Here is a 19,703-nt window from a genome sequence, read left to right on the forward strand (position 1 = left end):
CCATAATTCTGATGTTGGTTCACTTGAAGTTGTCCCAGAGGCTTCTTACATTATCTTCAACTTTCTGGATTCTCTTGTCTTCTTGCTTCTGCGGAGGAGTGTCTTCTGGCTCTTTACGTTCCAAATCTTTGACTTGATTCTTGCGATCTTCCATTCTGTTTTTAGGACTCTGTATAATATTTTTTATTTCAGACAATGCATTCTTTATTTCTTGTTGATACCTTATTATTTCTTGTTGATGTCTTATTATTTCTAGTTGATCCCTTTTCATATCCTCATAGGTCTTATCGACCTTTTCTAGGAAATTCCTGAAAAACCTTATAAGCGTGGTTTTGAACTCTATATCCAGTCGCTTTTTGTCCTCCATTTCTTTCGTTTGTGATCTATTTTCTTGTCTCAACATTTTCGCAGCTTTCCTGAGTTGGTAGCCTTAAAAGTCTCTGTGTTCTGCTTGGATGGGGCAGAGTTTCAGGGTGGAGCCTACAGCCTTGGCTTCCGTCAGCCCCGCCCTATTCGGCTCCTGAGTTTCAGTGTTCCTCAGGGTCCTTCGGTACTTGCTGCAAGCACCTCTGAGAGTGAGGTGCCCTCGAGTTTTGCCGGCTACCAAACAGTCTAGGCTCTCCCCCAATGAGTCTGGAACTGGAGTTCAGTTCAGTTGGAAGTGGGATTGGAAGAGAGGTTCAGAGCAGTCTGAAGCTTTTGTCTCCTTCCTGCCAGGGCAATCCCACAGCACAGCCACCCGACTGTTCTCTGCGCACAATGTGCGCGCCTTTGGGACCTCCTTTCGTCGCTCCCCTGGGTTTGCGTCTTACAGCCCAAGCTCCCTCTGTATGAGCCTGGGTCCCCGGGGTCTGGCCTAGAACTGGGGTTCAGTGCAGTCGGAACTGGTGCTCAGCACAGTCCGGAGCTTTTGTCTCCTTCCCGCTAGGGCAATCTGGCAGCAGAGTCAACAGTCTGTCCTCTACGCATAATGTGAGCGACTCCGGGGGCTCTGCCTTTCGCCGCTCCCCCGAGATTCTGCCTCACAGCCCGGGCTCCTTCTGTATGAGCCTGGGTCCCCAGGGTCTCACCCAGAACTGGGGTTCAGCACAGTCCGGGGCTTTTATCTCCTTCCCGCTAGGGAACGCCAGCCAGGCACTCAGTCTCCCCCTCCTCTCCGGCTCTGTCCTCTCTGCGCACGCAACCTGTCTCCGTACCTTAGGCTTTTACAGCTCCTCTGATTTTCCTTCTGGTTTTCTCTTTCCTTCTCGTTGTATTGATAGAATTTCCAGTCAGTCAACTTTCCTGTAGTTCTGGGTAATGTCCATTTTATATTTTAGTTGTATTTTATTGAAATTGTTGTGTGCAGCTGCCGTTAAGTGTTTACCTGTGCAGCCATCTTGGATTCTCTCCTCCTCTCTTTCGTTTTTATTTCATATTCTCGAGGTATTATTCTTATATTTGTGTGAATAAAATGGACCATAAACCTCTGGTTCCACAAATAAATGGCAGCGTTTATTGGAAAAGTATGTGTGTTGGAAGGACAGTGTTCAATTGTGATGAAATAAATGACAGCCACTTTCAAAACTGAGGAATTGCAGGAGAGCATCCAGTCTTCTTCCAGCATTGCTGCTGCAGTCTGTGAGGGCTTCTGTGCAAAGTATATTCAGTGTCTCTCTCTCTCTCTCTCTCTCTCTCTCTCTCTCTCTTTCACTCTCTCTCACACACGCACACGCACACACACACGCACACGCATGCGTGGGTGCCCACCTTTCCCCATCCCTTTCTTTCCCAGGCACATTGCCTCTGCTTCCTTCTCCTAAGCTCCGAGGGCCCTTCTCTTGCCTCTGTAACGTGTTCCTTGGGCCCACACAGCCCAGCTGGCTCACTTCTCCAGGGCTCACTTGTACCTCTGTGACTTCCTAAATAAACTTTTGCTAGTAAAAACAAAAATAAAGCATATTTATATGGTGGGTCACAGAATAATAATTCAAATGCTTAAGAGCCTCGTCTTGTGATGTTATTACAGGAACATCCAGACAGTGTTTTCTTTAACTCCAGGAAGAGCAATTCAGAAGGCTGGATCTTACCACATGTGTCCAGCTGCACATTCAATACTCTTGGGGGAAAAATGTTCTATAAATCTGGAAATAACCAAGTCCGGATACTTGAATAATGTTCATTTCTTAGCTTACAGTTGTCAAGACCTTGTATATACAGGAGTACAAAATTAATAAACACTGTCATATCTGCTACTATTATAAACCAGGCAACAATATTTTATTTGCATCATAGGGTTTTATTATGAAATCTCACACTTAACTGGTTTGAAATGACAGAGAATTGAAACAAGTTTAATTAGAATTCATGCAACATGGCTCAGAGTTACACAGCCAGTCTACATATTTAACAATTTATTGAACTTTTTACTTTTCACAAATAAAATATTGCCACTTGAGAATATATTCCTGCAGAATGTCAGCTCTGTGTCTTCCATGCCCCGGAGGTGTCTGTCCACACCGGGTATTTCTGGAAGCGCTCTAACCTGTACGGGAATGGCACACGGGGAGGAGGCCAGGGGAAAACCTGTCCCCGCCCCTCCCTGTCCCTTCCTGCTCATGCACACTCCAGGCTCACCCTGGGAAAGTGCAGTGACTGGCCTCAGACGCATCCTTGATCCTTTGGAAAACCGGGAGGCACTGCCTGAGAGGCCTCCGCCTGCAGGCGGTGCTGATCCCGTCCTCGGAAGCCAGCCTTCCGTGCTGCTCAGGCGGCGGGCATGGGGGGAAGGCCTTCTCATCTGAGGAAGCTGACTCTCCCGAGGAATGCATGGCACTTTTTCTGTGCCAGGGTAGGCGCTTCCCGGTGCAATGTCAAGGCCATGGGGAATGAATGCTGTCCGATAGGCCTCCAACCGAAGGTTCACCATCTCCAAGCCCTCCCTGGGCCACTGCGGTTTCTTACTGTTCACACTGACGAGCACATGGGACTCATGGAAAGTTCGTAGAAATGAACTCATTGTTTGTGAGCCTGCCTTTCTGTCTGGGGCCAGCAGGCAGGGAGGGCGCAGGCCATCACACACACACACTTCTGAAGCACATGCTCTTGTGCCCAAAACTGAGGTGGCTTTTCCTGACACTGTCGACACAAAACTGCCTCCAATGCTTTTTTAAAAAGTATTGAAAACGAGGATCATTTCAAGGCCCAGTTAGTTACTGGCCAGAGGAGGGAGCCACCGGTTGGCGGGAGGTGGCACTGAGGGCACGCCCGCCAGGCCCAGCACCCGGCATTCGCTGTGCTCACCGTGACACGATTGTCTCCTGTTTGGCAGGTCACTGAGGAGCCGGGTCAGGATGGAGCGCTTTGACTGCCACCACTGCGAAGAGTCACTCTTCGGCAAGAAGTACATCCTGAGGGAGGAGAGCCCCTACTGCGTGGGCTGCTTCGAGGCCCTGTACGCCAGCACCTGCGAGGAGTGCAGCAAGCCCATCGGCTGCGACTGCAAGGTACCGGCCCGCTGTGCCCGTGGTCCCTGCCCTCCCCCCACCCTGCGCCCCAGGAACCCGGGCCGGTGCAGGTGGTGCTGAAGTCCCAATGGTATCCCTGATGAAATCCCATCCCTGGGAGCCCCGCCCCACCCCCACTCCGAGGGCGGATCCTTCAGGGTCTTCGAGCCTCTTCCCTCTGCTGGTTCGGTCCCTGCCCGCTCCCCTTGGGTAGGCGTGCCCAGGCTTTCCCAGGCCGGGCGGAGCGTCCACCTACGTGTCTTAGGTCCAGGTATCCACGTCCTTATCTCACGCCGCCAGCTCCCACCCCAGCTCCCTCCGGGGCGACGCTTACTCATGTTTGCTCTGCGCTGACTCACAGAGCAGGTGCTCTCAGCCCAGTCCGCGGCCTGCGCCCCGGAGAGCAGGGAGTGCAGTGGCAGGGGCGGGCTCCTCCCTGTCGTGGAAGGAGGTCGGGATCTGCCCTTTCATTTTCCAGGGGAAAGGCACACGTGTGGGAATTCCCGCTGTCCTGCTGTGAGGGCCCAGCAGGTCCAGCCGAGGCCCCGGCCCTGGTGCCGCCCGCCTGCCCGGCCGGCCTGTGCTGCTCAGTGGGTTTGTCACACTGGCCGCTGAAGGACCCCCGGGGCCGCCTGTCTGAAGTCGCCCTCTTCCTGCAGGTCCGCTGCTGAAACACCCCCAGCGCTGTCCGCGATGGCCCCCAGGAGCCTAGACTGGGCACAAAGTGGGGTCACACTGGAATCTCTAAAGGGATTCCCGAATTTCAGGAAATTTGTGGCATTTCCCTATTTCCTGCTCTCATTCCTTTGTGCGCTTTTGGGATTGTGTCACTGTTATAAATGTCAGTTCCTCATTGCTGACTGACCCAGTGAGGCTGTGCACTGGTGCTGTTCTAACCCGTCCGGTGCACGGTCCCTGCACGTCCTTGCTGGCCACATGGGGCCGGCACAGGCAGTCGGCTGCGCCCTCCGTTCCTGCCGCGAGGCAGGCGGTGACCACCGCGGGTGGTTTCCATCTTGTGCGGACAGAGGCCTTGGTCCTGAGCAGAGACAGAGGCTGTGCAGTGCCCACTCCAGGCCGTGCGGCGTGTGGCTTTGCCGTCAGAGCAGGAGAGGCAGCCAGGGGCCCGGACAGGAAGCTCAGAGGTGGTCCTGTGAAACCTGCAAAAGGTCCAGCCTTCCGGCGCCCGAGCAACTCGCTGATTGCGAGCCTGGAAGTTGAATTCCATCTCCAGCTTTTCCTGGGGTGTCCCTGCCTCACAGCCCTCAGTCCCTGCTCGATCCCAGGGCCGAGCATGCAAACTGCCCGCTCCAGCCTGGCTGGCTCGCCACCTGTCTGCTCTGGGGCTGACTACTTGAGCCCTCTGGCCATCTTCACATCTCTCAGATGGAGGTGACACCAGGGTGCCCACTTCCTGGGGTGTAGGGTGTGTAGACAAGAGCCCTGGGCACCAGGAATGGCAGCCAGGCGTCACTACCAAATCCAAACTGCCACTTTCCTGCCCCTGGCTTCCCTGCCCTTCCCATAACATGTTCCCTCCACACACCTCTCCCTTTATCAGTTTCCATTATAAAAACACCAATAAAGGTGTCCAGTTTGAGGAACAACTAAACAAGCAGGAAAGAATCATCTATACCACACGTGTCAAACACAAGGCCCTCGGGCCAAATCCGTCCCGCCAGGCCTTGCAATGTGGCCCGCACCTCGCTGTCATCACGGCACTCCGCTGCGTTTCCATCACAATGACAGTTTATGGCTGTTCAGTAAACCATTCGGCCCGCGATTTAGGCTGGATTTTAGATTTTGGCCCCTTCTCTGATTGAGTTTGACACTCCTAATCTATACTAATAAAATGATAGTATGCTAATTAAACTGGGAGACCTTCCAACAAAGCCATGGTGGTAGGGCCGAGGCAGAGGTGGTTAGGGGTGATCAGGCTGGTAGGGGAGGGCAGTTGGGGACAAGCAGGCCAGCAAAGGGGGGGAGGGGGCAATTGAGGGCACACAGGCCAGCAGGAGGTTATTTGGCAACAAGCAGGCCAGCTGGGGGTGGCAATTGGAGGTGAGCAGGGGGCAGTTGGGGGTGAGCAGTTAAGGGCAATCAGGGAGGCAGGCTGGTGAGTGGTTAGGAGCCAGCAGTCCCAGATTTCAAGAGGGTTGTCCAACATTCCCCGAGGGGACCCAGATTGGAGATGGTGCAGGCCAGACTGAGGGACACTCCCCTTCTCCCCCCTCTCCCTCCCAGTGCATGAATTTTATGCACCAGGCCTCTAGTTATTTTATAAAAGCTTTACCTGGAAAAGACTTAAGTAGGTGTAAGTTTCACTTATTATCCTAACAAAGAACAACTAGTTTAAAGGAGGAAACATTTTGGATATTTAAAGGTACTCATCGTAGACTGGAGACTAATGTAAAAACAAAACAAACCGGTGTAACTAATTGGGTTGAGTGTCAACCTATGACCCAGGAAGTCACAGTTTGGTTCCTGGCCAGGGTACATGCCCTGGATGTGGTCTCAGTACCCAGTGGGTCATACAGGAGGCAGCTAACCAATGATTCTCACTCATCATTGATGTTTCTTTCTCTACCTTTTCCTTTCTCTCTGAAATAAACACACACACACACACACACACACTAGAGGCCTGGTGTATGAAATTCGTGCATGGGTAGTGTCCATAGACCTGACCAGCAATCAGAGTCAATCGGGGCCTTCTGGTTGCTGGCTGGGGCCTCCCTTCCCTGACTGCCGCCCAGGGTCTTCCTTCGTCCCACGCTGCCCCCTGGTGATCAGTGCACATCATAGTGAGTAGAACTCCCGCAGGAACAATTGGCATATTAGGCTTTTATATACTATTAGATAGCTATATTAAAAAGTAAATAAATGACAAAAATCACTTACCATTTCTCTAATACGATTTAGTGGAAAGACCCACAAACCTCCTTATTCTTTAGCACATACTTTATGAGCAAACACAAGAATCTTCCAAATGGGGCCAAAATCAATACAACTGCTGCAAAGTCAAGAGTTAATCATGCTGAACTTTTCAACCCAGATTATTGTTTGTGGCATTATGCCATGTGACTTTCCACATGTTGGAAGAAAAAGAGATGTTGACTTGAAGTTAGATTTTGCCATTTGGTGCTTTTGAATATTTGGAACAGTTTTCTTAACTCGGAAATAATGATATGATTGACTTTGTGGAGGAAGCAACGGTAGCAAAGAATGTTTGTTACTACTTCATAGGGAGCAACTGAGTGGGCAGAGCTGGGCCATTCTTTTAGAATAGCACAGGCACTTGAGCCTCATGTGATGCCCTCTGAAGGGTGGGGTTTGTGGGAATTGGGCTAATCTTGTGGTACTGACTGCCTTTTATTTTTATTTTATTTTTTAATTAAATCTTTATTGTTGAAAGTATTACACATGTGCCCTTTTTTATCTCATTGACCCCGCCTAGCCCACCCCCATCGCCTGCCCCAGGCCTTCACCACCCTATTGTCTGTGTCCATGGGTTATGCATATACACATACAAGTTCTTTGGTCTCTTCCCACCTACCCACCCTCTGAGATTCCACAGTCTATTCCAGACTTCCATTGTCTCTGGATCTATTTTGTTCATCAGTTTATTTTGTTGATTACATTCCATGCATGAATGAGATCATGTGATACTTGTCTTTCTCTGACTGGCTTATTTCACTTAGCATGATATTCTCCAGGTCCCTCCATGCTATCTCAAAAGGTAAGAGATTCTTCTTTTTTATTGCTGCCTAGTACCCTATGGTGTAATTGTACCACGGCTTTTTTATCCACTCATCTACTGATAGGCACTTGGGCAGTTTCCAGATCTCAACTATTGTAAATTGTGTTGCTGTGAACATAGGGGTGCATATATTATTTCTAATTGGTGTTTTGGGTATTTTAGGATATAGTCCTAGAAGTGGGATGACTGGGTCAAATGGAAGTTCCATTTTAAATTTTTTGAAGAAATGCCATACTGTTTTCTGTAATGGCTGCACCAGTCTGCATTCCCACCAGCAGTGCAGGAGGGTTCCCTTTTCTCCACACCCTCACCAGCATTTGTCATTTGTTGATTTATTGATGGATTGTTTGTCTTCCTTTTGTTAAGTTATATGAGTTCCTTTTATATTTTGGATGTTAACCTTCATAAGATGTATCATTTCCAGATATGTCCTCCCATGCAGTGGACTTTTTTATTGTTTTGTTGATGGTTTCTTTTGCTGTGCAGAAGCTCTTTATTTTCTGTAGTCCCATTTGTTTAGTCTCCTTATTTTCTTTTGCCCAAATAGATGTATCTGTAAACCTATTGCTATGAGAGATGTCTGAGATTTTGCTGTCTATGGTTTCTTCTAGGATTTTTATGGTTTGATGACTTACATTTAAATCTTATCCATTTTGAGTTTATTCTTGTATATGGTGTAAGTTGGTGGTCTAGTTTCCTTTTTTTTTTTTTTTTTTTTTTTTTTTTGCTTGTATCTGTCCAATTTTCCCAGCACCATTTATTAAAAAGACTGTTTTGACTTCGTTGTATATTCTTGCCTCCTTTGTCAAGTACTAATTGAGTGAATGGCTTAGGTTGATTTCTGGGGTCTCTATTCTCTTTCATTGATCTATATGCCTGTTTTTGTGCCAGTACCAGGTTGTTTTGATTACTATGGCTTTGTATTATTGTGATGCCTCCAACTTTGTTCTTCTTTCTCAAGATTGCTGTTGCTATTGGAGGTCTTTTTTGGTTCCATATAAATTTTTGAAGAGTTTGTTCTAAATCTGTGAAATATGCTGTTGGTAATTTAATAGGGATTGCATTGATTCTGTAGATTGCCTTGGATAGTATGAACATTTTAATGATATTGATTCTACCAATCCATGAACATGGTATATTCTTCTACTTGTTCATATCTTCCTCTATCTCTTTTTTCAACATCCTGTAGATTTCAGGTCTTATACATCCTTGATTAAGTTGATTCCTAAGTATCTTAATTTTGTTGTTGCAATGGTAAGTGGGATTATTTATTAAGTTTCTGTTTCTAAGAATTCATTATTGGAGAATAAAAATGCCATTGATTTCGGGTGTTAATTTTGTATCTGCTACATTGCCAAATTCATTTATTAAAACTAGTAGTTTTTTTGGTGGGGTCTTTAGCGTTTTCTATACATAATATGTCAAGGATGTTTCTTCAAACAGGTTCTCTATTCCTTGCTCCCTTTCTTTCCTTTCTGTGAATATTGTTACATTTCACATTGTCCCACAGTTCCCTTAAGCTGTTTTCTTGTTTTTTTTATTTTATTTTATTTTTTTCTTTTTGGTTCTCTGATTGAGTGATTTTTTTCAACCCTGTTTTCTAATTCACTGATCTGATCCGTAGCTTCCCCTAATCTGCTGTGTATTCCTTCCAATGTGTTCTTTATTAGTGCTATGTCTTTATTTCTGACTGTCCTTTTTTCATAGTTACTATATGTTTTCTCATACTGTTGAACATCTTTACCATCATTTCTCTGAACTCTATATCAGATAAATTTATCTATATCAGATAAATTTCTTATCTCCATTTCATTTATCTCTCAGTGAATTCTCTTGTTCTTTCATTTGGGGGTTGTTGTTTTTTGTCTCCCCATTTGGGCTGCCTGTTTGGGTTTGTGTCTGTGTATTAGGTAGATCTGTTATGACTCCCAATCTCTAGTGCAAAACAATGTCAGACGCTCTTTCTGATTGGTCCTGGGGCCCCCTGTTAGCTATCAGCATTCCACAGCTTATGGCTCCCTCTGCTGGGACTGGATGCCTTTGGAAAGGACCAGATGTGCAGCAGTGTCTGCTTTTCCCAAAGATTCAGAGGATCCAGAGTCCTGCCTCTGCCTGCGGTCTAATTGTTATCAGCCTTCACTTGTCTTAGGCTATGAACCATAGGTTGGGCAAGAGTTCTTCCCACTGGGTGTGGCTACTACTCACTCCAGGCCGAAACCACCTGGATAGCAAAGGTCCATAGGAGAAAGGTAGAGTCTGCAGCATGAGAGAATGACTCAGCACAGGAGACCGGAGTGCCCCCACCCCTGGCTTCTACTCACACAGCTCCAGTCCACTCAGCCTCCGTCTGCCAGAGTCCACAGTGAGTGGCTGCACATGCAGTTTTGTGCATTGGCCCTTTAAGAGGATGCCTGCATTTCCAGCCTCTCTCCCTGGCAGACAGCAACCCTGCTGCTATTCACAGCCAGATGTTCTGTGGGCACCTTTCTCAGTCCTGGTTCTCTGGGCTGGGGGGTCCAGCTTTGGGTTTAGACCTCAGAGTTCTCAGTGGTCACCCCCCACAGCTGAGATGTCCCTCCCGACCTTCGGCTGCTGTGTGTGGGAGCCTGGCCAGCCCTTTCACGCCTCCACCTCGCCTGCCAGTTTCCACTTCCCATTCTTGGCTATAGGGTTCTCTCCAGCCAGTCTTCAGTTGGTTTTTCAGGGTGGTTTTTCTGTGTTTTCGTCATTTCCAGTTTGGTCTTGAGAGAGTGTCCGTGTAGCTTCCACTTACTCTTCTGCCATCCTGACAGCCTTCTAAATGAGACAGACAAGACTTCAGGACCAATCACCGTAGTTGGATTATATGTATCTGAATATCATTTCTGTGCAGTCACTCAATTACGTTCTTTACTTCTACTTAGTTACTCTGAGGAAATGCTGTGGTCTCAAAGGGTAAAAACCATTTGTTTTTGTGGTCAATGGGACAGTTGAAAACACGTAATAAAAATAAAACTTTTGATACCCCAACATTACACTGTTCCTGTGGATACTAGCAAAAAAACATTTTTTTAACCTGATTACAGATTTTTATTTTATTTATTTATTTTGTGTGTGTGTGGATGGGTTTATCTACCTATGTTCTGGGCTTCAAAAATTCCACAAAGTACAGACAAGACGGGTTGGGCTGGAGCTCCAGAGATGGCTGTAAGAACCATACATTCATCAAATCAGCGACTTCAGCACACATGCTCAGCTCAGACTGAGTTTTCATGTCTGTGTGAGCAGGTCATAAGTCAGAGAGGCCACCTGACCAAAGCATGTGCCCTAGGCCTAGCCGGTTCTGGGAAGAGGAAGACAGTAGCAAATGGAGATCCATCTGTGGATCTAAGACTCGCATTCGGGGATAGCTTCCAGTCACCAAAGCTCCACGCACTGAGTGGAACTTCTGTTCCAGACCCTGGGAAATGCGCTAATTCCGTGATCTGAACTTCTCATAACACCCCCTGTGGAGGGACTTCTTCGTTCTATTTTGTGGAGAAGCCGCTGAGGCTGAGAGAGGCGAGGGGTGTTGCTGGGTCACAGGGTTGGGAGGCACCTGAGTCAGAATTAAGCCCAGGTGGGGTGACCCTGCCCCACATGCTTCCCCGCCAGCCTCACGCAGCCTTGGGGGGACTGTCTGCGGGACTCGGCCAGCTGCGGCCGGACTGCTGTCTGTGCTGGGGGTCAGCTGTCTGCCTCGCCTCCATCGCGGGCCTCAGCAACGGCTCCTGTTTCTGCTGGGCCTTCAGGTGGCAATGACTGTGCTGCAGAAGTGTCTTCCTTCTAGAACACTCTTTCCAGTCTCCTAATTAGTTAAAGGAGAAGCGTTGAACTGATGATCATATTGTCCTGAGTGGACTCATCAAACTATAAAAGTTTCTCATTTGACATTTGGAAAGCTCTTAAAGGACAGAAATGTCGGAGGCCCTTTGGCAAAAGGCAGCCTCGGGGAGGGGCCAGGAGCCTGGATTAGCCCCGTCTAGGTTAGAGGGAGCCCTCTGTACACCGGAGGACTCCTGGCCCGGCGGAGGGCAGAGTGAGACGGAGCGTGTCCCTCCCGCCCTCCCGCGGGTCACGCGCCTGCCCGGCCGCGCCTCCGGGAGGGCCCCCGCTGCTCCTTCTGTTGTTGCGTTAAGTGCTTCGTGAGTGGATCAGCTTTTAGAGTTTCCGTGTAAAGTGTCGGAGTTTGTAGTGAGCACTAACTATGTGTATGTATTTGGACATCCTCCTCTAAGAGAGAAAGCTGGGGGGACTGAGTAAAGCAGGCATCCTGGAATTGGGAACAAAACAACCAGATGGGGACTATGGGACCTCTCCTTCCACGAAAACCAGGGGTCACGGCCAGGCACGCCCGCACGCAGCCGGGTCACGCCCAGCCGGGTGGCACGGGGCCAGGCTTGCCCTGGAGCCTTGGTGCCCGGGTCTGAAAACGGTCCCTCTCCCAGGGAGCCAGAGGAGGGGCCCTCGCCTGCTCCCTGACCTTTGTTTTCGGGTTTGAAGGAACATGCTGTGGAAAGCCCGGTAACCTGATGGTCTGAGGCGAGGCCGTCGACCATCCGCAGAGCGGAGTCCTGTGGCTGTGGTTGCTCTGAACGCCCAGCCCAGGCGGGAGGTGCGCCAAGGGCGGGTGCCCGCGCCAGGCCCGCTTCGCTTCGGGTGGGCCGCCCTGAGCCCGCCGAGGTCCCGCCAGGACACCAGCCCACCCCTGCCCGCTGAGGCTCAGGGCGGGCCAGGCAGAGGCACTAACACCTCGGGGTGTTTCTGGATCGGGAACTGGGAAATCTGACAGGAAGTGTTTGTCTTACGTTATTCATCAACCTCTTACTGCGATTTATGACGTTCCTGTGAGCATAAGATTAGCGTTGCTGTTTTTTATGGGATGTATAAAAGATTGTTTTCTTTTCTCTTCTTCCTTCTCTCTCTAAAAGACTTTAAAACCAGGACATTTATTTGTTTCTGTTGTTGTTAACCCTCACCCGGGGATATTTCTCCACTGATGTTCAGGGAGAGTGGAAGAGAGGGAAAGACTGAGAGAAAGACTGATGTGAGAGAAACACATCGATCGGTTGCCTCCTGCAGGAGCCCTGACCAGGCCGGAGGCAGCCTGCAACCGAGGTGCGTGCCCTTGACCGGAACGGAACAGGGACCCTTTGGTCCGAAGGCCAGTGCTCTATCCACTGAGCCAAACCGGTCCCGGGTCCGAGCGGAGCCGGTGTCTCGGTCCCGGTTCGAGCGGAGCCGGTGTTTTGGTGTCTGTCCGAGCGGAGCCGGTGTCTCGGTCTCTGTCCGAGCGGAGCCGGTGTCTCGGTCCCGGGTCCGAGCGGAGCCGGTGTCTCGGTCTCGGGTCCGAGCGGAGCCGGTGTTTCGGTCCCGGGTCCGAGTAGAGCCGGTGTCTCGGTCTTTGTCCGAGCGGAGCCGGAGTCTCGGTCCCGGGTCCGAGCGGAGCCGGTGTTTTGGTGTCTGTCCGAGTGGAGCCGGTGTTTCGGTCCCAGGTCCGAGCGGAGCCGGAGTCTCGGTCCCGGGTCCGAGCGGAGCCGGTGTTTCGGTCTAACAAGGCCAGGATGTGTTTTCGCCCCTGCGCTGGCCCTGCTCCAGCTCCCACCTGGGCTGGCACCAGACGTGGTGGGGATGCTCTGGGCGGTGGTGTGAGCCGCGTCGGGCACTGAGCTGGGAGCAGCCCGGAGCCCTCGCCGTGGCCTCGGGTTCCGTTTCTGCCACGTTAGGAAGTGGACGGCGGTTCCGGCCAGAGCTGGGAAATCCAGGAACAATAGAAAGTAATCCCATTTAGGGTAGAGCTGCATGTAAACAGGCTCACTTTAACGTTGAACTGGTCCTTCCAAAGCCCTCTGAACAGCACAAGTGTGAGGAGGCCAGACCCAGGCCGCCGGGAGCCCGCAGCTCCCGGTCACTCGGTCCCTCTTCCTGGAACGCAGGCGCCGTCCCCTCAGCACCTGGCCCACCGGTTCCTCATTCACTCTTTCCACCGCCAGACCCCCAGGCATCGTCTCTGCGGCCCTCTCCCCTCCCTGTCCTCCTCCACCTGCACACGCACGTCCCCTGCACGGCCTTCAGGACGAACCTACACGCGTGCAGGCCTTACAGGGCCACCTGACCCCGCCTGGCTCCCCCTCGTCCATGCACACGCCACTCTCTGCCCGGAATGCCCGTCCCCCCTCCCTCCCCGCTCACAGTCCCCACGGGCGTCCAGCTCAGCTGGTGGCACCAGCACGTGGCGTCTCCTGACGCTTTCCGCCGGGTCCTGCAGGGCCTGTGCCTCGCCCTCCACCGGGGCTCCCCCCCTGCCGCCAGCACGGTGATCCGCTGTCAGGGGGCTGCCCACCTCCCTCGGGGCCGTCGGTGAGGAGCCTGGACTTCCATGTTTTCTGTCTCTTCCTCAGAGATGACACCTAAGGGGATCCATTCGCTCTCCATCCTCTCCCCCCTCTGTCTCTCACACACCCTGTCTGCACAGCGTTCCAAACGCAGTCAGGACAGCAGCCCGGCCTCACTCATCTGAGCGGTAGGCGGAGGACAGGCCCTTCGCCCCGTCCGCCTGGCAGGCTGGCGCAGGCCCTCCGCAGCGCCCTCTGACGGTGTGTCTGGCCTGCAGGACTTGTCCTACAAGGACCGGCACTGGCACGAGGCCTGCTTCCACTGCTCCCGCTGCGGGAGCTCGCTGGTGGACAAGCCCTTCGCCGCCAAGGAGGACCAGCTGCTCTGCACCGACTGCTACTCCCACGAGTACTCGTCCCGGTGCCAGGAGTGCAAGAAGACCATCATGCCAGGTCAGGCCCGCGCACGCCTCTTCCCTCCCTCGCTCCCAAATCTGTGCCGGGGTCCTGTCAGAAGCATGCCCGCCCCCGGCGCCCGGGCAGCAGCGGGTGTCCGAGACCAGTGGGTGGAGAGGCGACCGGGCTCCGTCCGGGAGCTCGCACTCTGCAGACGGCCCACAGTCCGAGCAGCTCCGACTGACTGCGGCAGGGACTTGCCCGTGGGGCGGGGGGGCTGTGTCCCTGGTTGTTTAGGAGGAAAGTAGTTTGTTTTCTTCGGGTTTTTGCAGGAGAGAGAAACGTTTCCTTTTTAAAACTAGAGCGAACAAATACATGTGACTTTAAAACATATCTCTCTCTCCCTCTCCCTTTCTCCCTAAAATCAATAAAAATATTTAAAATAATAATAATAATAATAATAATAACTCTCCATCTGGAGAATCCGTCTGCCATGCAGGTTCTGTTAGACAAGGCTTGCTGCCACCTGCTGGCCATGTTTTGCAGACCTTCTGCAGGTCTGTGCCCACGGGACGCCCTGCGGGGGACCGGGCGGGTTCCTGAGCCCTGGTGAGGAATCAGACTTACTTCAGAAGACACCAAGGATGCACTTGCACAGCGTTGCTTGGGGTCTTATGTTCACTGACAACGTCCTTGGCTGCTTGGTCAGAGGGAAGGTCAGAGATAAGAATATTTTCTACGTCATGTGCATACACACACACTGAGTGTGTCCAGATGTTCTATTATAGCAGCTGGGTGTACAGCAGTGGGCCCTTCTCTACAACCCACAAAGCCTCCCCCTTGGAGGCGAAGCCCTCACTGTGGGCAGATCGAGCGGGGGGCCGGTCCCAGGGCAGACTGCCCAGCATCAGTCACAGCGCCGCTCTGTTCCTGCCTGTCGCCAGGCACCCGCAAGATGGAGTACAAGGGCAGCAGCTGGCACGAGACCTGCTTCACCTGCCACCGCTGTCAGCAGCCCATCGGGACCAAGAGCTTCATCCCCAAGGACGAGCAGAACTTCTGCGTGCCCTGCTACGAGAAGCAGCATGCCCTGCACTGTGTTCATTGCAAAAAGGTACCGAGCCGCTGGGCCTCGCACACACTCAGTGTGGGCCACCCCACCGCTCACCCTTCCCGAAAGATGACGGCTGTGACAAGGAACAGCACCAAGTCACACCTGTCGCCCTCTGTCCATAATGCCCCTGTGCTCCGACACTGGGACCTGTGTTCCAGGCTTTTCAGGCATGAGCACTGTGGTCTGAGAGAAAATCCTCCCTTCCTCCCTCCCTCCCTCCCTCCCTCCCTCCCTTCGTTCCTTTCTTCTCCTTTCCCAGATGTGTGACTTGATGTGAGAACTTAGACCCCAGAGCGGTCTGTTATCTTGCTCTGGAAGCCAACGGCTGTGAAAGGAAAAGAGGCGGTGGGAGGGGGCAGTCGGGGGATGGCCGACCGGGGAGGGCAGCCCATCAGCTGCCCGTCCCCAGGAGCCCGGGCCGTGGCTGTGTGGCCGTCAGGTTAGAGAGGCAAGCCCTGCACCGGGAGGAGCCGTCTCCCTCCCACCTGTCCTGTCCCCTCTCATCTGTGCCCTTCGGGCGTAGCTTCCTTTCCCAGTGTCTGCTCACACACACACACACACACACACACAGGCCCTGACATGCGAGGACTGTGTCCGCTCACACACACACACAGGCCTTGACACGTGAGGACTGTGTCCGCTCACACACACACACAGGCCTTGACACGTGAGGACTGTGTCCGCTCACACACACACACACACACACACACACAGGCCCTGACACGCGAGGACTGTGTCCGCTCACACACACACACACACACACAGGCCCTGACACGTGAGGACTGTGTCCGCTCATACACACAGGCCCTGACACATGAGGACTGTGTCCGCTCACACACACACACACACACACACACACAGGTCCTAACACGCGAGGACTGTGTCCGCTCACACACACACACAGGCCCTGACACGTGAGGACTGTGTCCGCTCACACACACACACAGGCCCTGATACTGTGAGGACTGTGTCCGCTCACACACACACACACAGGCCCTGACATGTGAGGACTGTCCGCTCACACACACACACAGGCCCTGACACGTGAGGACTGTGTCCGCTCACACACACACACACACACACAGGCCCTGATACTGTGAGGACTGTGTCCGCTCACACACACACACACAGGCCCTGACACGGCCAGGACTGTGTCCGCTCACACACACACACAGGCCCTGATACTGTGAGAACTGTGTCCGCTCACACACACACACACACACACAGGCCCTGATACGGTGAGGATTGTGCACCTGCACCGCTACCAGGGCCCTGGCTGCTGTCACGGGACTAAGTCACCCTGCCCCGCCCGCTTTCTGTCTGTGTCATGTGCCCATCCCCTCCAGCCACCTGCCTGCACCGTTGCAGAGGGCAGAGCATTAGGCTCCACTTCCTTTCCTTCTCTTGTTTCCATTTTTCTTTACCATTTTGATTTCCATTTCCCCTGTGCCCCCTCTCACACCACGTGTCTGTGCTGTTTATTCCTTCGTCCCTCCATGGCCCCCTCTTCCCTGCACACTCCCTTTTTGTTGCTGTTCCTCAGTGAGAGCCCGGAGCTGCCCTTTAGCGGGTCCTCTGGCTCGGCCTTCCCCACCTCATTGCGGTTCCCGTGGGGAGATGCTGGCCGCGTGTGGGCTGCCCGTGTGTGTGTTCACAGCACACGTGTCAGCGTTCATGCCGAGGACTCCTTCCTGCCTCTGAGCGGGGTGTGGGGTCTGGATGGCAGAGCGAGGGTGGCTCCAGATGGAACATCTGCCACAGACACGCCTGTGGCCTCAGAGACACTTTGCCACCAACATAGTCTGCATAAATTTGGATAATGATTAATTAATGAAGAGAATACGGGATGGAAGGAAGTCCTGAACTCTTACATACTTTGCGTTTACTTGCGTTGAATTCTCAGGCAAGTCACTTACCGTCTTGGGGTCCCAGCTGTCCATCTGCCAGACAGAGTCCTGTCCGTCCGTATGAGGAGGGAGCAGACACAGGGCGGGCAGGGCGTTCAGGATGCACTGTGAGTGCCATGAGTGTCCTCCGTCCTGCATGACGGCCCGCGGCCAGCTGAGACCGGACTCGGCTCTGTCCTCATCTGTTGGTTAACTCAGTGGTCGGCAAACCACAGCTCTGGAGCCACATGTGGCTCTTTGACCCCTTGAGTGTGGCTCTTCCACAAATACCATGTGCGGGTGCGCATGTACAGTGCGATTGAAACTTCGTGGCTCATGTGCATATGTCTGTTTTCGGTCTGGGCGAGTCTATTTTGAAGAAGTGGCGTTAGAACACTCAAGGGGCCAAAGAGCCGCATATGGCTCTCGAGCCGCGGTTTGCCAGCCACGGGGTTAACTAAGCTCGGAAAGCAACAGTGCACACAGGCAGTAGCGGGTCAGGCGGAGGTGTTGCTGACCAGGGTGTGCCTGGCTCCCACGCAGTCCTGGAGCTGAGACGGGCAAGGAGGGGGCCTGGGGCCCTCCCTGCCACTCTGCGGCCCCGCAGACCCGCCCCACGTGGCCTTAGCCTCTTCCGCAGCAGTGACTGGACCAGGGAGACCCGGTCATTACAGACAAGGCCCCGGGCCCAGGCCTTCAAGGTCAGGGTTAGGTTAGGGTCGCCCTCCTCGCCGCAGGCTCCGCCTTCACCCCGGCACTGCCTCCTGCCCCTGACGCCTGCGCCCAGTCCAGCACCCAGAGGACGCGGAGGGCGGGCACCCTGTACTCACGTCACTAGCAGGAAGCCAGGTCTGCAGCAGGGACTGAGGGCCGGGAAGCGGTTTCTCAGTGACCTTGAACCAGAACTGACGTTCCCTGGAGGCCGCTCTGCCTCAGGACCTGACCCCTGACCCCTGCCCTCTTGCCTCCCAGCCCATCACCGCCGGAGGGGTCACCTACCGGGAGCAGCCCTGGCACAAGGAGTGCTTCGTGTGCACCGCCTGCAAGAAGCCGCTGTCCGGGCAGCGCTTCACGTCCCGGGACGAGTTTGCCTACTGCCTGGACTGCTTCTGCGACCTGTATGCCAAGAAGTGTGCTGGCTGCACCAACCCCATCAGCGGTGAGTGCCTGGGGCCAGCAGGCCTCGGCCCTGCCCCTCCTCACGAGCCGAGGCTGGCGGGGAGAGTCCGACACAGGCTTGTTGCACGGAAGACCCTGCAGAGGCTGCGGCCGGTGCGGGCCCTGCAGGAAAGAGAGCCGTGCGTGGTGCTGGCAGAGGTCCGGCCTTCGGTTTGTAAGAACCCGGCATCTGTGAAGCGCAGCAGCGCCCGACGGTGGGGGAGGCGGCCCGCGCTCCAGGCCTCAGCCTGAGCTGACCTTCCTGCCGCCTCTGGCATGGCACCCTGGGCACTTCGACAGGGAGCGCGTGCCCTCGGCTCACTGGGGCCCTCTGTTCCTGCTGTGGCCGGTTCTCTCAGAACCGCAGTCTGTGTGTCTGTGGCAGCCGTCTGAGCGGTGACGGGGTGTTCCCCTCGCAGCAGGCTGCCTCCCCAGCGTGCACCACCCTGGCCATCGAGGGCAGAGGGCGGCCCTCCGGATAGTTTTTTCCTCTCCCCAACGGCTGGGCAAAGCGGCTGGCAGACAGGCACTGGCCTAACCTGTGAAACACAGGAACCCAGTGCGGGGGCTGGTCAGACTGCAGTCTCCAGAGGGCTCCCCACAAGTGGCCACACAAATCGGGGCGCGGCTGGGAGGGAGAGTGGGAGACGACGCCAGTACAGAAGCTTGCGGGTTCCATCCCCAATCGGGTGCTTACAGGAGGCAAGCGATCCATGTTTCTCTCTCACACCCATGTTTCGCTGTCTCCCTCTCCCTCCAACTCCCTCTCTCTGTAACAAAAAAAAACAACAAACCAAGGCATAGCTGGGAGCCACTGTGGGTTCAGTCTGGAGTCAGACCACCACAGTGCACCCGTGTCACAACAGAGTGAGCTGACAGCTCCTGCCGGTGCGGTCCGGCCTCAGTGTGTACAGAAGGCCGAGTGTGGGCGCAGCGAGGCGCGGTGAGCGAGGTCGCCTCCCCACCCCCCACCTCCCCGTCCCGCTGGGGGTAAGCGCCAAGGCCCGGTCTCCCCACGTTAGCGATTTAACGCTATTCTCAGCCTCACCTGTTGAGTTACAAAGCAACTGCCTTTCCACGAATTACAGGCTTCTCCTCCTGGTCTGAGACGTCAGCCTGTGCCAAGGGGGAAGTCAGTGCGGCTGTCTCATGTTTAATGTGGTAGATCAGAAAGAACTCTAATTGCAATTCATGATCTACATCCCACCAGAATCGATCCCAACTCCCAGACAGCAGGACCCTGATCTACCTCAGTCCCAAGGGCTCTGAGGCCGCACCCTCACTGGTGACAGCAGCAGTGCCCTCGGGCGTGTGACAGGGGTCAGTCATCAGTCCGGGCCAGGCGCCCAAACTGAAAAGCGTTCCCACCGTTTTGTTCAGAGCCTGGCAGTTTCCTGCAGCCCACACACCTTCCTGAGCTGCCGCCTCGCCCTCTCCCGCCACCTCCGGGCACGCTTCCCGGGCTTCTCACGCTGCCCTCCTCCGCACCCAGCCATCCTGTCTTCGCGGTCCTTCCGGCATTCCAGGGGGAAGGAGCCTCTCCCCTCGCCCTCC

At 53.6% G+C, this 19,703-nt stretch overlaps 1 protein-coding gene across 7 annotated transcripts in view; it reads left to right on the forward strand.

Annotated features, from left to right (window-relative positions):
• Positions 1 to 19,703, forward strand: part of FHL2 (four and a half LIM domains 2) — a 48,098-nt gene that overhangs the window by 26,901 nt on the left and 1,494 nt on the right. For 6 of the 7 annotated variants that reach the window (XM_045587274.1, XM_045587275.1, XM_045587272.1 and 3 more), the window contains exons 2-5: positions 3,311 to 3,485; positions 13,874 to 14,048; positions 14,936 to 15,105; positions 17,964 to 18,150. In XM_045587274.1, the coding sequence (XP_045443230.1) occupies positions 3,333 to 3,485; positions 13,874 to 14,048; positions 14,936 to 15,105; positions 17,964 to 18,150 (685 nt within the window). In that variant the 5' untranslated portion in view covers positions 3,311 to 3,332. Of the gene's footprint in view, positions 1 to 3,310; positions 3,486 to 13,661; positions 13,784 to 13,873; positions 14,049 to 14,935; positions 15,106 to 17,963; positions 18,151 to 19,703 lie in introns of those variants that run through there. The other variant, XM_045587276.1, reaches the window with a different exon arrangement.

The sequence above is a fragment of the Pipistrellus kuhlii genome, unplaced genomic scaffold (assembly GCF_014108245.1).
Source record: "Pipistrellus kuhlii isolate mPipKuh1 unplaced genomic scaffold, mPipKuh1.p scaffold_m20_p_27, whole genome shotgun sequence".
Taxonomy (NCBI): domain Eukaryota; kingdom Metazoa; phylum Chordata; class Mammalia; order Chiroptera; family Vespertilionidae; genus Pipistrellus; species Pipistrellus kuhlii.